The 16,142-nt window shown below is 43.4% G+C and overlaps 3 protein-coding genes across 10 annotated transcripts in view; 2 read left to right on the top strand and 1 right to left on the bottom strand.

The window, feature by feature from the left end:
* Nucleotides 1-5,015, top strand: part of LOC142951678 (ankyrin repeat domain-containing protein 61-like) — a 7,117-nt gene extending 2,102 nt beyond the window's left edge. For 2 of the 5 annotated variants that reach the window (XM_076093388.1, XM_076093386.1), the window contains 6 exons: nt 889-1,048; nt 1,254-2,523; nt 2,803-2,966; nt 3,081-3,246; nt 3,448-3,645; nt 3,764-5,015. In XM_076093388.1, the coding sequence (XP_075949503.1) occupies nt 2,341-2,523; nt 2,803-2,966; nt 3,081-3,246; nt 3,448-3,645; nt 3,764-4,351 (1,299 nt within the window). In that variant the 5' untranslated portion in view covers nt 889-1,048; nt 1,254-2,340 and the 3' untranslated portion in view covers nt 4,352-5,015. The other 3 variants (XM_076093391.1, XM_076093389.1, XM_076093390.1) reach the window with 3 other exon arrangements.
* eif2ak1 (eukaryotic translation initiation factor 2-alpha kinase 1) lies at nt 605-10,508 on the bottom strand. Of its 2 annotated transcripts, none has more exons than XM_076093376.1 (15): nt 10,153-10,508; nt 8,892-9,059; nt 8,607-8,743; nt 8,428-8,471; nt 8,241-8,340; nt 8,065-8,145; nt 7,878-7,971; nt 7,699-7,744; nt 7,006-7,387; nt 4,672-4,780; nt 4,461-4,567; nt 1,784-1,898; nt 1,597-1,676; nt 1,238-1,471; nt 605-942 (listed from the first exon to the last, which is right to left on the bottom strand). In XM_076093376.1, the coding sequence occupies exons 1-15, from the start codon at nt 10,322-10,324 to the stop codon at nt 817-819; spliced, it is 1,995 nt and encodes a 664-aa protein (XP_075949491.1). In that variant the 5' UTR covers nt 10,325-10,508; the 3' UTR covers nt 605-816. The 2 variants fall into 2 exon arrangements, with proteins under 2 accessions (XP_075949491.1, XP_075949493.1); XM_076093378.1 differs by lacking the exon at nt 10,153-10,508 and adding an exon at nt 9,245-9,405.
* Nucleotides 8,768-16,068, top strand: pms2 (PMS1 homolog 2, mismatch repair system component). Of its 3 annotated transcripts, none has more exons than XM_076093373.1 (16): nt 8,768-9,128; nt 11,132-11,203; nt 11,299-11,441; nt 11,661-11,747; nt 11,836-11,938; nt 12,028-12,211; nt 12,386-12,553; nt 12,804-12,901; nt 12,997-13,096; nt 13,290-13,374; nt 13,460-13,612; nt 13,722-14,556; nt 14,637-14,804; nt 14,885-14,985; nt 15,084-15,253; nt 15,673-16,068. In XM_076093373.1, the coding sequence occupies exons 2-16, from the start codon at nt 11,190-11,192 to the stop codon at nt 15,814-15,816; spliced, it is 2,553 nt and encodes an 850-aa protein (XP_075949488.1). In that variant the 5' UTR covers nt 8,768-9,128; nt 11,132-11,189; the 3' UTR covers nt 15,817-16,068. The 3 variants fall into 3 exon arrangements, with proteins under 3 accessions (XP_075949488.1, XP_075949490.1, XP_075949489.1); XM_076093375.1 differs by having other exon boundaries at nt 8,769-9,128; nt 11,302-11,441; XM_076093374.1 differs by lacking the exon at nt 8,768-9,128 and having other exon boundaries at nt 10,990-11,203; nt 11,302-11,441.
* Nucleotides 16,069-16,142: the final 74 nt, after the last annotated feature.

Below are 16,142 nucleotides of genomic sequence, written 5' to 3'. Positions count from 1 at the left end.
GTCCAAATGAGCATAAAATATCACTGGTATGTAAAACCTACACCTGACAACAAAATAGATGTAAATGTTGATCAAAATCTTATTACCTTGTGCTCATAATAAAACAAGTAAACAACTCAAAAGTTGACACTGTCAGGTCCATTCTCCATCCATTGTGTGCGGTCCCTTTAAGAATTAGGATTTGGGAGTGACGCGGATATGAAAGCTAGTTTATCCGTCTTTCCTTTACAAGGAGGAAAATTATTTCTCTCTCTTTATTTGAGAAATGTTCATATTTGTGTTGTCAAATTTCACTATGACCCTGAAATTCTGTCTCTTGTGTTATCATATACTGAATGCAAGCAAAGCTACAGAGCAAAATCACACTCTTTCTGATTGAACCAATCTATGAACTGTCTGAAACAATGGATATCCGCGGCCCCAAATGGGCCCCAAAAAAAGCGAGCTTAAATCCGGACCGTGACAAAGTAGTTTTTCCCGGACTCTTGGAGAGTGCCTATATGTCACTCCCCCCCACACACAATTTGTTATAAGTGTACTACTTTAAAAAGCAACATCTCAAATAATCAATAATCACATATTGCTTCTCGTAAATCCAACAAGATGTAGTAGAAGTAGGTTTTATTAAACAGCTGAATGAAGATAAATAACTGCACCCTTACATCCCGGTGTACAAGACACATTCAAACACACACACACACACACACACACACACACACACGCTCTACCACTTGTACCAAGTTACCGAAACATAGTACAGCAGTAGTTGACTAAATCAAGTTGTGACTGTCTGTGGATGGCTGAGACCCTTTAGGCTTAGGCATTGTCGGACTCAGACAAATTAACTACGACTTCTGAGCTCTGAAGCCGGCTGATCTGTCTCCTCAGCTGCATGATCTCTCCCTCCTGCTCTTCAACCCGTCTCTGTAAACTATGGATCACCTGGAGAGGAAAAAGAAAAGAAAAAAGGGTTAAAATGATCAGGAACTGTTAATAACACTTCAAAAGTGTTATAAGCCTTGTTGGAGCCAACAGAGAGCACTCTCTGGTGAGCATAGCTACACATACAGAATAACAAAAGCTGCACTTTATAAGTAATCCTGGAACTGACATTCATTTCCACACAGCTACACACAGATTTTAGATCAGTAATCTAAAATAACTATTCATAAACTTTTTTTTTTTTTAATGGCACAAAAGTCATCAGGGTAATATGTATCCATTCAGGCCAACATACTATGTCTTTATTGCAGAAGAGTTCACTCTGTAGAAGCTGGCTGGCTGTGGGACGAACACTGGGCTCCTTATTCGTCAGGTTCGTGATGAACTTCGTCAGGACCGGCCATCTCTGGCAGAACGGGTCTGGGATTTTCCCCTCTCTCAGGTCCCCAAGGGTCCGGGCCCGTTCCATCTCGGTCCCAAAGGGCTGGAATAGCTCGAGAGCCAGCACTCCGATGCTGTACATGTCTGACTGGGAGAGCAACAACGTCACAAATAAAGTTGATAAATGATGAAAGTATAGCACGGAAATATGTGTCATGTTTAATGAAGTGTGAATTTATATTAATTTAGTTGTCGTACTGTTAATATGTTTACCTTTGAATCATAATGGGAGCCCTTCAGTTGCTCTGGAGCAGCATACACAAATGTGCCAACACCTGTAGTGTGTGAGGATTCTGCAAAATACACCAGAGATGTGACTTTATAGCACATGGCGCCATCTACTGGTGAATCCGTGAGGTACTGTCGTGAAAATGAAACGAGCTAAGAGGTGCAGTATTACCACTGCTGGGAGGTGCGGTGCCTTTATGGCCATCCATTATTATATCCCTGCAGGCCAAACCAAAGTCCCCAATTCGAACATGGCAGTCGTTACCATGGAGGAAAATGTTCCTGGGCTGTGGGGAAAAAACAAACACATTACAATTAGTTTTACGTTATATGTCAGTGAGTGTAAAGATACTGATTTCCAAGGTTTTTGAAAGTGAATAAAGGAGATATGATTCTGAAACATGTAGCTGCTTTATATCACACAGGCAACTCAAATACTGAACTTTAATCGCTGCATTTGAAGCTTTTGTAAGGTAGCTTTTGCGTTCCTCAAAGTAAAATACTGAAGTGCCACAAGCGTGAAAAAAAACCTATAAATTAGCCAGAAGGGTGTCACCGGTCCCCATCATTGGCCCTGCACACAACACAAAGTTATCAGATGTGACAGGAAGACAAACTCTCACACGGATGTGGTGAAATCCTCTGATGAACTAGAATAACCAGCTTTCAACCACCGCTCACTTCCTTAAAGACTTGACACAGACAGCAGTGAAGCTGCGATGCCTGGTCATGTTGGAGAAGAGCAAGGGACATGAGGGGGACAGGAGCAGTAACATTGTCAAGTTTCCCAACAATGAATATTATACTGCAATTATGGACGAAGACTTGGGACGTATAGAAGACATGTCAAAAAAGTATGGGAGCAACTTTCTTATCGAGATACGCGGGGCACCCGGACAAGTTTTGTGGAAGGTAAATGCAACAATGTTACTTGTGAGAATTGTGTTAAATGTAAGTGTGAAAACAGCATCTAATATATAACAATATCACAAAGTCGTATACAATTGATGACGCATATAGACAGCTCAGTAAATACTATCAATTGTCAAGTGTTTTACGCTCTGGTGTGATCATTATATTTGTGAAATTAAAAGTAAAAAAGAGAACATTCTTTCAGTAGTAGACTGCAACATATTTGTATTTTCTAGTTTTCTAGTTGGTCATGTCTCGTCTTGTCTCGTCCTGTCTCAGGGCCTTGCTACACCTCCCCTTCATCTGGCTGCCTCTTACAGAAGAGTGAAGAGCATGCAGAGTCTGCTGTCAACGGGGGCGGACCCTGAAATGAGGTCAGGACTAACACACACCCGGACAAGGACACAGACATCCCGCCGATCTATACTACCGTCGTACATGAGGTTCTACTTCCTGTGTATAGGCCTCTGATAGAATAAAAACGAATGAATGCATGCAAAGTGATGACACACATGTCACTGGTCCCACCAGTTTCACCGTCTCTGCCTCTGTCACAGGGACCAGCTCGGTCGAACCCCTCTGCACTTAGTGATAGCCGGTTGGCCGAGCATCCTGACTACTAAACCAAGCTCCAAGTTCCAGATTGCTGTGAGTGGCGTACGCAGGCAGGCAGAGGCCTGTCTAGGGCTCCTCCTGGAGCACGGCATTAACATCAATGCAAAGGTAAAAAGTTATTAATGTAAAAAAAGCTTCTCTTTGTACTAAATGAAGCTCCTATCTGCAAAATTAAACAGGCAGAGTAGTAGTGGGAGTCATTTGTAATGTTTGAATTAAATCATGACAAAAATATCCTCAAGAATGCAAATATATCTCTTTGTAAATGCCCTATTTCTATGGTTTGTATTTCTTGTGGTTGCTCTCTAGGTTGAGGGGAGTCACCAGACGGCTCTCCACCTATCGGTACGCTACACGGCTCTGTCTGCTGTCCCAATTCTGGGCCGCTTCGGTGCTGATGCTAATGCTGCGGACAGCAGTGGGATGACGCCCCTGCATATGGCTGCTGGGATCCTCCATAAGGACATCATGGCTAGCTTGATCAAGGAGGGAGCGGACGTGAACATGGTTGGTATTGTTGTCTATCTCTGCATATAAATCTGTGTTTTTAAGCCTGTTGAAATATATGCTTTAGGTTCTACATCTGTCCTACAATAAATTCCATGCATTCTTGACTATTTTAAAGGGGGTGACGCACTCTGGGAACACTCCTCTGCACCTCGCTGCTGTGGCAATATCTATGAAGACCACTAAAACCCTGGAGGGCGACATTAGCTGCATGTCCGAGCTGCTTGAGCAGGGGGCCGAGGCCAACGCGGTGAACAAGGCTGGGATGACGCCTGTGCAGGAGGCGTGCAGCATGGGCAACACGGAGCTGGTGGACGTGTTGCTCAGGTATGGAGCCAACATCAAAAGGCTGAGCAAAGCGGGGGAGAGCTGTCTGTTCCTGTTCCTGAACCACAGGACTAATGTAAGGAACAGCTCTCTGCTGGGGAAACTCCTCAGTCTGACCTCCCCGCTCACCGTCTACGACCAGAGCGGCCACCTGCCCTCTACTTTGACGCAACCATGTTTCTTTAAACAGAGAGACCAGCTGCTAAAAGTCACTCAGCAGCCGAGGAGGCTTCGGGACATCTGCAGTAGTGACATCTATCTAAAATACGTCCAAGGCAAGGGCGACGAGTTGAGAAAACTTCTGCCTGATAGGCTCTATGACTTTGTGTTCAACTACTGGGAACAAAACATTTCCTTTCGTGACCAAGACCATTCGTGACTTATTTGACACCGGTGTGTCAATGCAAACTATAAGCGACTGCAAAAGTTAGCATTAAGCTACAGAGAAAACACATGCTGATCAAACGAAATCCATGGAAGCACCTTACCTTCAGGTCTCTGTGCATCATTCCCCTGGAGTGAATGTACTCCACTCCTTTAAGAATCCCTCTCAGCAGGCTGAGTGTGTGTTCGGTGTCAACACATCCATAAGGACCTGAAAAAAAACAAAAGTATATCGGGGTTTTTGATGGAATTTCATCTGTAATTTCTACTGGAACAACGTCATTTTGTGAAGTCATGTGTGTTTTAAACAATTACATTTTGGGGTTTGCTCTTCTTTGGGCTTGGTGTTCCTCTCAGAGATCCAGTCCTTCAGTGAGCGCTCACACAGCTGCATCTGGATGTAGAGCATCAGGTGGAACTGTACCTGCAGATACAGAGCAACCATACGTTTTAATAAAGTAAAAAAAAAAAAAATCACACGTTTAACTTATGCAATAAAACATGGCGATGGTTATTTGTTCGTCTGATCACTGAAAGCCTCTCTAAGGCTCTAAGTTTTGTATTCATGTAATGTGTATAGGGACAGTTCGTAAAGCCATATTTCATATTGTGTTTCCACAGTTTTACAAATAAAGATTCACACTGAAGTCTTGAAAGTCTTCTACGGATTCCATGGTCTTTATTTCACGGATCTACTGTGAGCGATCTGCTAAGCTTTCCTGCACGAAGCAAGAGCAGGATAGAGTGAGAGACGTGTGTTGACTACATTTATGGACCCATATTCTAGTAAACGTTTACGTGTAAGTGTTGATGTTAAAGTAAATTTGGAGAGAGAGAGAGAGATAGACCCGCAGCGCTGTAACTACGTCTGAAAAATAAAACTTCTAAAACTTTCCACGAACTGTGTCTGTTTGAGTTTATAGAGGGAGATTTTAGAGGAAGATCTTAAGTATCAAATACAACCTTTCATTATTAAAGACTACTTTATTACTCTGTCATATTTATTTATTTTTTAAACTAAGCAAGCAATTCACTTCCCGTTTACACCGTTACGCGCATGCCCAGTGTACGTTAATGGTCACGTGCTGTCCGCCTTCTACGGCTGCCGTGTGGACGCAGATCAACTCGAGAATGATGCTGAAACTCCCGTATGGACGGAGATCGTTTCTATTTGACAAATCTGCATCCAAGGAGAAACGGAGTAATGTGGACAGGCCCTGTCCACATTACTCCGTTTTTACTCCGTATTTGCTACGTTTACACTGAGCAGCCACACTACGCTGGAGTTTTGGAGCACCCTAAACGGAGGAATCTGAAAACTCCGCCGAGGTTGGAGGTATTTGAGAACTCCGGGGTTGCGTTTGTGTGTGGACGGTTGGATACGGATGTGCTTAGAAAAAATTACGCCCACACCCGTGTTCCCTACTGGATTGGTTCTTGGCAACCATGATGTCTCCGTCCCTTATTCGTCACACTTACTATCACGTGACCCGTACCCGGAAGAAAACAAACTGGGCTACCAGCGATTCATTTCAACATGGATAACTAATTGCAAGCGTTGCTGCTAGCACAACAGCTACATGATGTTGCTGCTAGCACAACAGCTAGCAGCAGCTATGCAGTAAAAGTCTGCATTTCTGTGGAGGAAGCAGCTGTTATTGGAGTGATTAGCGAGCGGCGTGACCGGCATCAGCCCTATGGAGCAGCTGGTTGTTTTTAGATTCTAATGAGAAGACATGCTGCTCTAACGTTTTACTTCTTCCGTTTGGTAGCCTTGAGAGACCTTAGTCTGTAAGTATGTATTCATGGAGCATGAAAAGATGTACGTAGATCTATTCTATTCGCGTGTTTAGTATAACATTTGTGTTGTATTAAATGCTAATCGCGGTTAGCATTTCTCCATTGGCGGTAATGTTAAAATTAGCTTAGAAGCTAGCTAGGCGGACATGTTACATGCTGGCTATATCATGGATTGTTGTTTTGTATTCGTGTAATGTGTATAGGGACAGTTCGTAAAGCCATATTTCATATTGTGTTTCCACAGTTTTACAAATAAAGATTCACACTGAAGTCTTGAAACTCTTCTATGTATTCCATGGTCTTTATTTCACGGATCTACTGTTAGCGATCTGCTAAGCTTTCCTGCACGAAGCAAGAGCAGGATAGAGTGAGAGACGTGTGTTGACCACATTTATGGACCCATATTCTAGTAAACGTTTACGTGTAAGTGTTGATGTTAAAGTAAATTTGGAGAGAGAGAGAGAGATAGACCCGCAGCGCTGTAACTACGTCTGAAAAATAAAACTTCTAAAACTTTCCATGAACTGTCTGTTTGAGTTTATAGAGGGAGATTTTAGAGGAAGATCTTAAGTATCAAATACAACCTTTCATTATTAAAGACTACTTTATTACTCTGTCGTATTTATTTATTTTTTAAACTAAGCAAGCAATTCACTTCCTGTTTACACCGTCACGCGCATGCCCAGTGTACGTTAATGGTCACGTGCTGTCCGCCTTCTACGGCTGCCGTGTGGACGCAGATCAACTCGAGAATGATGCTGAAACACCCGTGTGGACGGAGATCGTTTCTATTTGACAAATCTGCATCCAAGGAGAAACGGAGTAGTGTGGACAGGGCATCATGCCTACCTCTTTAGAAGGCTTTGTTGTGCGGTTTTTGCCAGCCCACTGCTGAAATTCCTTGTCGATGCAGGAGTTGTTGTTCAGTTCGATGCTACTCCTGCTGGACTCCTCCTCTAACAGTGCCGAGCTGTCCCAGCCCATGGCGGGACATTTGGAGGTCTTCGAGGGACCCCCCTGTCCCAGGAACACACAGGGGACGTAGTTCTTGGGAATCCGGCGCATCGTCTTGGCACACACCACCTGGCCCTTCTCTGGGGTCGGATCCAAAGCTTCGACGGGCTCGGCCGCTCTCGGGAGTGCGCTGGCACTCGAGTCTGTTGGTGCTTGACTGAGGCTTTGAAAAACGATCGAGGAGCTGCTGCTGATGTTGTCAGAGCTCTCATCGGAACTGCGATTGAAGGAGCCGAGATCGATTCAGTGTTGTTGGACAATTTAATGACTATTATTGCATCTACATGCCCTGAGACAAATACTGTAAATACTGTTTGAAATATTTATTTTATTCACCTGCTACACTGGCATACAAAACAAAACAAACAAAGAAAATCTAATTTCACGTTATTTCTGTATAGAATCAAAGTCAGTAATTATTCCAACGAGGAAAAATAGGCTGCGATTAACTCTATCATCACTTTATATGCCGATTATCTCCCAATCAATCGGGTTATACAATGACAGAAAACAGTACATGGATCCTACCTGTCTTGTTCACATGACTCCAGTGCAGGCAGGAGAGACTCAGGATCTGCAACAGAGATGTTTTCACATAAAGTCTCTCTTGTGATAAAAACAGTCAGTGTTATTGTTCTCTAAACTGAGTGAATAGTAAGGACACTTATCTCATTCCAAGAAACTTGTCACAGAACAGAAGTACTCACATGCCGCAGGCTGAACGTGCTCCATCCACGCAGTGTGATAGCCCACAACGTTTACATGCAGCAGGCTGGATAACACTTTGACTTCTCTGAGGACCTGGAGCAAAACAAAAATAATCATATTATTAGTACATTATATCTCCGAATATGGAGATATACGGGCTGTATTGATAAAACACTGATGGCCTACCTTCATGCAGTCATCCTTTGAGACTTTTCTGATGAGAATTTTCTTCACGGCATAATACTGTCCATCCAATTTGTTCATAACCTTCAAGATGAAGAGATAAAAAAATTTGATGATTGTGTTGATAAACTGAAGAATTCATGTCCTTCTTTAGCATGGAGTAGAACAGAGTGGAATACCTTAAAAACATTTCCATAAGATCCTTTTCCGAGTCGAAATATTTCTTCAAATTCACTAAGATACCGGGACGTCTGTGCTTGAAACAGTCCCTCCTTTGGTCTGCGGGAAGGCAAAAAACAAACATCTCTTACACAATACTTAATAACATGTTAATATTCCATTGAAGCAACTCAAAGCATCGCCTACCTTACAGCAGGCTTGTGCGCGTTTGTGCCGTCACCTTGCTGTCCCTGAAAAATGAGATGAGGATAAACACACTAGCCACACCAGACTGTACAGTTGGCCTAATATTTATACCAAGTACAAATAAACACTTTACATAATAGTCCTAAACTGACAACAAAGGCCCCTAGTGGTCCAGTTACCTGTGGATACAGGGAGGAGCTGGCAGCATTAAGCAGCTCAGTGAAGGCCCGGTTGTGCTGCAGTCTGACGGTGCTGAACTCATCACTTATGGCCAAAGGTGAGAGGAGGTTCATGGCAGCTAAACGCTGGCCAATGACTGTCAGCGGAAAACAACAAAAGTAGTTTGTAACTAAATTTAGAATAAGTCAGCAATGATGTCGGGATCCTGATGTAGGGACAATGATTTAAACATACAAGTTTTAATCTAACTGTCAATTTTCAGGTCCCCACATCTCGGTACGTACCTTTAAACAGCGTGCGTGAGCGTGTCGGGTTGGTCTCGTAGACGAAGCACAGGTGCTCCAGCAGAGACCCCAGGAGGAGGTGGTTGGGGATTGCTGAGGCAAACTCTTGGATGGACGGGTAATGTTTACCAGCCATCAGCACCTCGCGGTTATTATCGGTGTCGGAAGCTGAGTATACAACATTTTGAAGAAAGAAAAAAAAGGAGCGAGAAAGGGGAAGCGGTGGTAAATAAGGAAGTAAGAATTAACTGCTTCAACATAATACTATGTTTGGTTCTCTTCTTGTAGCTGTAAAAACAGTTTAGATTGTGTTTCACTCATATAACCACAGTATCTCCTCTCCGTAGTCTTACCTTCTTCAATAACTTTTGCTATCATTTCAACAATGTTTCTGTCCCCTAGGTCCATTTTTCTGTATAAAAACTAACATTAAGCACTCAAAGCTGTACTAATGATTATCCTGTTCACCTCCAATGCATAAAGAAATGACCTGGTCTTGTTTGTACATAAGGGGGAGTGCACAGCAGTAACGCTTATCTGCCTTTACCAGCAGACGCCAAGCCTCCTCCGCCTACTGTACTCACTCACCGATTGTAAACACACTTGGACACTTGGTCACGGTGCCAGAATGGGAAGGAAAAGCCGTTTCGTCTGTCCAACATGTCTCTACTCTTATTTCCTTTTACAGCAGGAAGAGTGGATGGGCAAGTCCCGACTTGTTCTGAAGTACAAATTCATGGATCGACTTAAGATTTGACTTGATCTCACACACAATGACCTCACGAGACCCACGCACACTTATTTGACAACTGCAAGTTTGTGTAGCATTATGGGAAAAGAGTAATTGCACCAAATGTATACATAGAGGTGCATTTACTTGTCATGGAGAGTACTACTTGGCCTGTGAAGACAGCTGTATAAAGTCTTCTGTGGCACCTGAGGGAGCTTTATAAAGTCTGAGAGAGTAACCTGGATGATGTCATCAGGGTCCAAACATTATAAACGGTGGAGGGGGGACATGCAGTTTAAAAACATGGCTGCATTAAACAGGGAGGGAGGGGGATCAGAATCAAGTTGGTCACGTGGCCTAGATTACACCTCAACTTCGCCCCTACCTGTTTATAAAAGCACGAAAGTCTTAAACTATTAATGACGTGACGTTTTATTATTATAACCGCCACCGAAGCGAGCTCAATATGGACCAGTGCTCGTTGCCTCCGGCAGCAACATGGAGTACAGTACAGGAGGAAATGCTGCTTACTGTCAAAGTGGACTTCGTCGTCCTCTTCGCTAGCCGCACTGAAGAGGCTAACGTCACTCTCAGCCCCATGTCTCCTGATGGGTTTAAGGTTGCGGACGACCCAATGGTCACTGCCGCTTCCAGAACTTCCCTCTGCCCTGAGGAGTCCGGTGTTGGATGTTGAACTATACATTTGTTGTATGTGAAAAATGTTGACATGACAAAATAAAGTACTTCTTTCTTTTTTTTTTTTTAAACGCTGCCGAATTCACACGAATCACCTCGTATCGTCAAACGACTCGTTACATCGGTCCTTCCCCGGTGTTTAAATATAGAGACATTTAAATATATCTCTCCAAAATCCCATATGGACTATTCTGTCAAAAGACGGCCATGATTTAACAGTTTGGGGACCGTCTGGCAATGTACATGCATGGTTTACAAAAATATTAACGGATAGAAAAAAATATTACCACATAATTACAGTACAAAATGATTACACGTGTTGTTTTCTATTATAATTCGAATACTACAGCTTCAAACTACTGAGAACACTTCGGCAACAATAAAGTGATTTATTCGTTTTTTGCTATATGAGGTAAATGCAGACGCTCCCTAACATCTTGCTAGGTCAGATTCCGGTGGGTTAGCGGCCAGGTGATGAAATCCTACAAAGTGTGAGGCAACGGTTTTGATCAAAGGTATTCATGTACAGAGATATATCATTTTTGATACAGTTATCATTCATATATTTGGGAAGTTGCTGTTTTACACACTCAACCTTTTTATCTTATTGGTTTTAATAGTCAACCTGCGCAGTTTTGCGCACGAGTGACGCTCGCGACACTCTGTGCAGTGCGCGCGGTACAACTTCTCTTGTGTTTACAATCTGCTGTCGTGAAGCTTTTGCACACATTTGACCAGTTAATGAAAACAAACCAGCTACATTTGCGTTAATGCTAACATTTTAGTTGGCGTCTCTTCCCTTTCTCTGTTTCAGATTAAGTCACATTTCATAATTTGAATGAATTCTTCCTGAAGCTTTTCAGTCCTTAAAGATGTCCGATGCTTGGTAAGTTATAAGTTAAGTTCATGTATAAATCTGTTGCAGCAGGATACATCTCTAGGCTATGCATCATTGTCACTGAGCACTGGGTTTCTTCTCAGCAGCTCTGAACCTGCAGGAGCCATCAAGGCCATTGACAAGCACTCAGTGCATCAAATCTGCTCAGGACAGGTGGTACTGACTTTGGCCACTGCAGTCAAAGAGCTGGTGGAAAACAGCATTGATGCAGGGGCTACTAACGTTGGTAAGGATTGATGCATGCCATATCGTACAGTCTTTAATCGGTCTCTTTTGAAAAGCTGACATGTGGTTCTGGAGCTTTCGATTGCCCACCTATCACTCAGCAGGAAGCTACATTTGTGAATGCTGTCTGTGTCAAAATTACATGGTGTCCATCTTTCACAGTCCAGTACAATAAGAGATATTGAATCAGCAAATATCATGTTTCTGTTGCATGTCCCAGATGTCCGGCTGAAGGAGTGTGGAGCTGAACTAGTGGAAGTGTCGGACAATGGCAAAGGGGTAGAAGAGGCCAACTTTGAAGGACTGAGTAAGTGTCGGTGTTATTTATCCCGTCCGTGTTAGTTAAAGTCTGCCTAATCTTCATGGTTAAGTAAAAACCTCCTCCTGTTCCGCAGCATTGAAGCATCACACGTCAAAGCTGAGGGATTTCTCTGATCTCATCCGTGTGGAGACATTTGGCTTCAGAGGAGAGGCCCTCAGCTCTTTATGTGCTCTGAGGTAAAACACTTAAACGCCCGCATTCTATTGGCACGTACAACCTGTTCATCCTCGTCATCTAAATATTCCCTCCGACCCCCTTGCTTCAGTGGCCTGAGCGTGGTGACATGCCACGAGTCCAGCCAGGTGGGGACCAAGCTGGTGTTTGACCACAAAGGCCACCTAGTGCAGCGGTCTCCCCATCCCCGGCAGCAAGGCACCACAGTCAGCCTGCAGCAGCTCTTCTACACCCTGGCTGTTCGACACAAGGAGTTCCAACGCAACATAAAGAAGGTCAGTCGTTTAAGGATCACTCCTGTGTTTCTGCATACTTTAGCCTATGGGACCACAAATCACACACATTTACACATGAAAATAGTCTGCAGAAATGTAACACTGTAGAAACAGCGAGAGAACACAATATAACATTTTTCATTTTGTATCTTTGATTGTTCTGTTTTCTTTCAGGAGTATGCCAAAATGATACATGTGCTGCAGTCCTACTGTGTCATCGCTACAGGAGTGCGCATTACCTGCTCCAACCAAAATGGGCAGGGAAAGCGCAGCACAGTCCTCAGCACCAGTGGCAGCCAGAGTATGAGAGACAACATAGGGGCCATATTTGGACCAAAACAGGTTGGAACATCGGTTTCACACTTTTCTTGACTACGCTGTTTATTTGCAATCTGCAGAACGCGTCAGTTTGACCACATTACTGCTCTTTCAGACGCTGCTTAGAACTAAATACAACTTCTCTCTTCATGTTCATTGTCAAATCGAAGAGTTGAAGAATTTCCCGATCCCTTACAGGACCTGTGTAGTTCTTCAGTTCTTCAAACCTTATTTGATTGGCTGAATATTTCATTTTTTCTTGTGTGTTCTGCAGCTGCAGAGTCTTATACCTTTTCAGCAAGTGTCTCCCGCAGACAATGTTATTGAAGAATATGGACTCAAAGATGCAGATCTACCGAAGCAGCTTTTTTGGTGAGTGACACCATTGCATGTACAGTAAGTTTTCTCTTCCCTTCTCTGCAAATAATAAAAGGCCGTTTCTCTAATTGAGAACTCTGTTTTGGCAGCATGGCGGGGTTCGTGTCACGAGGAGACCACGGTGTTGGGAGAAGTGCCACTGACAGGCAGTTCTTTTTCATTAACAACCGGCCTTGTGATCCTCTGAAGGTAATTCAAGTTTAAGTCTCCCCATTTCATCATCTGTAAGCAGTATACCAACATTTAAAATGGTTTTGAACACACTATTATCTAGTTGTGAGCAGATATAAGGCCACTTTAAGTTTTTATTGATCAAAACATTATAACCTCTCCTACAAAGACATGTTCTCTATTATTACAACTTTTTTTCCCCAATTTGCAGGTGACCAAACTTGTGAATGAAGTGTACCACATGTACAACAGACATCAATATCCATTTGTCGCCTTGAACATAGCTGTTGCCTCTGGTAAAAAAAAATCGCTGAAAATTTATTTCTGAAACCTACTGCTGGCTTTCTGTCCCACCTGAGCGTTTCTGTGACGTTATTTCAGAGTGTGTGGACGTGAACGTAACCCCGGACAAACGACAGGTCTTCCTTCAGGAGGAGAAACTCTTGCTGGCGATTCTAAAGACATCTCTCATCAACATGTATGAGGCTGGAGTCAATAAGATCAGCCTGAACTATACACTCATACCCAGAACCAGTAAGAACAGACATTTAACCTGCATATAAAAGATGTTTATGTTGAAAGTAATATAATTGAGATTTTCCAGTGCTTTTACTTTGACTGTTTGTCTGTCACTTGTCTCTAGACACAAAGTCTGCGTCCGAAATCTGTCCTGTCGTCCCGTCTAATGAGAACATGCCAGAACCCGGAGAGGAAATGGAACCAGTATCTCGGAGCTCAAAGTTGGCCGGCCTAAAAGCTGCTTTTTCAAGTCATCACAGCTCCAATTCTGGGGACAAGTCAAGTGTGGCAAAAGCTGCCAACAGTGGCCCAACGCAGAAAACACTGCAGTCTTTTTTTAAGGACGCCGTCAAACCTCCTGTAACATCGCCTTTGAAACCCATAGGCGATCTAGCTAAACGCCCCCCAGTGGGAGAGTCGGTGCTCGATGGGTTCAGGTACGGAAGGATGTCATGCAGCGGTACGGACTCTGAAAAGGACAGCGCCTTGTCGGATCGTGACGCCACGGTGGCAACACCAGATGTTCAGTGTTCCGGCCTGGAGGTCTGTTCCCCTGAACCGACTGACGGCGTAAAAAAAGAAGCGTTGGAAGAAACGCCGGAGACTAGTCACACTGCTCCTGAGCACCCGGAGGTACAGACCGAGCCGTGCACTTCCAATGAGGACCGTGCTGCGAGCCCAGATGCCAAGAGGGCCAGGACAGAGAAGCCGCGTTCCCCAGCTGAACACAAGTCCGACACTTCTTCGAGATCCTCCCCGACGGTGGATGCTCCGGTGTGCCTACAGAAGAGGACGGTGCCCCTCCAGTTCTCTTTACAAGAGCTGGCGGGGAAGGTGAGGAGGCTACAGGACCTGCAGAAACAGAGGGCCGGGGAGGATCTGCTCTATCGACGCTTCAGGGCCAAAATCAACCCCGGAGAAAACCAGAGCGCGGAGGATGAGCTCAAGAAAGAGATCAGGTGGGATTTTGCTGCTGAACTTGCCAATATTAAAGTGTTCTTTCCATGACAGTAAAATAAAATGTCTTCCATCCCCACAGTAAAGACATGTTCAAAGAGATGGAGATCATCGGCCAGTTCAACCTGGGCTTCATTATCACCAAACTCAACTCTGACATCTTTATGATTGACCAACATGCCACAGATGAGAAATACAACTTTGAGATGCTGCAGCAGCACACCGTGCTCCAAGGACAGAAACTCATCGTGTGAGAATCTGACTCAGTTGACGGAGTTTGCTTTGTGTTCATTCGAATGACCACTTTACTGATCTGTTGTTGTTTTGCAGCCCTCAGAAGCTTCACCTCACCGCTGTCAGTGAAAACGTCCTCATGGAGAACATTGAGATTTTCAGAAAGAATGGCTTTGAATTTCTTGTCGACGAGGACGGTATGAACATTTAACTGTTTTAAATACGAGTGATTAATCGTGATTTTATCTCAAGTTCAAAACCATTCGTTCCCACTTTGTTTTTTTTGTGACTGCAGCTCAGGTGATGGAGAGGGTTAAGCTGGTATCTCTGCCCACCAGTAAAAACTGGACATTTGGCCCAGCCGACATCGAAGAGCTGATCTTCATGTTGAGTGACAGCCCAGGGGTCATGTGTCGACCGTCTCGCGTCAGGCAGATGTTTGCCTCCCGATCTTGTCGAAAATCTGTGAGTTCATACTGATGATAAACAAGACACTTTAGACAAGTATTGGAGTTATGGTGTTGTAATGTAACAGAGACTTGTGAATTTAGTGCGTGCTGTTAATTAAATTGCCATTGCAATGATATTGTTAATTTGAAAGAAAAAAGTAGACGTGTGCATATCTCAAGAAACTTTTGAACAGTGTAGCACTGCACTGGAAAGAAATGGCTGCATGGAAGATCAAATATATATAAAACCCACACATTTAAAACGTCAAGTATTGGAAGTAGTGTCAGGTGTATTTGTGATATGTAGTTTGAAAACTCTGTGACGGTACTTTTGAAATATCTACAATAAGACCAACTGTTTTGTTGTCGACTAATTTAATTGCGTTACTATTTTCCAGACACATTAGCGATTGTTTTGTTGACATCCATCTCCAGGTGATGATTGGCACTGCTCTGAGTGTCGGTGAGATGAAGAAGCTCCTGGTCCACATGGGGGAGATTGACCATCCATGGAACTGTCCTCACGGCAGGCCCACCATGAGACACCTCGCCAACCTGGACATCATCTCACAAGACTGACCACGTTGGGAGAATCTTACTGTACATGTGCTTAATATAACTGGAGTGTTGCACTGATTAACAGAAGGGTCCACATCATAGATACTGTATTTTTGTGTGGTTGAAATGCTTGTTATTGACTGTTTGGTATGTTTTTAATATCTGTTATGCTCTATTTTTATTTTTATTTTTGCATCATAAAATTGTATATATTTTTTTTATATTTTAACACCCAATGAATAGGGTAAATAAACCTGATATGTCACTCTGTTATCTATATTGTTAAATCAGTGGTACTGTTAGTAATAGATGCGGATGTCACGGTATTACCCTTTTTGACCGATAGA

Source organism: Anarhichas minor, unplaced genomic scaffold (genome assembly GCF_050575085.1).
Source record: "Anarhichas minor isolate MPS153535 unplaced genomic scaffold, ASM5057508v1 ptg000017l, whole genome shotgun sequence".
Classification (NCBI taxonomy): domain Eukaryota; kingdom Metazoa; phylum Chordata; class Actinopteri; order Perciformes; family Anarhichadidae; genus Anarhichas; species Anarhichas minor.
This window is presented reverse-complemented; position numbering and strand designations above follow the sequence as displayed.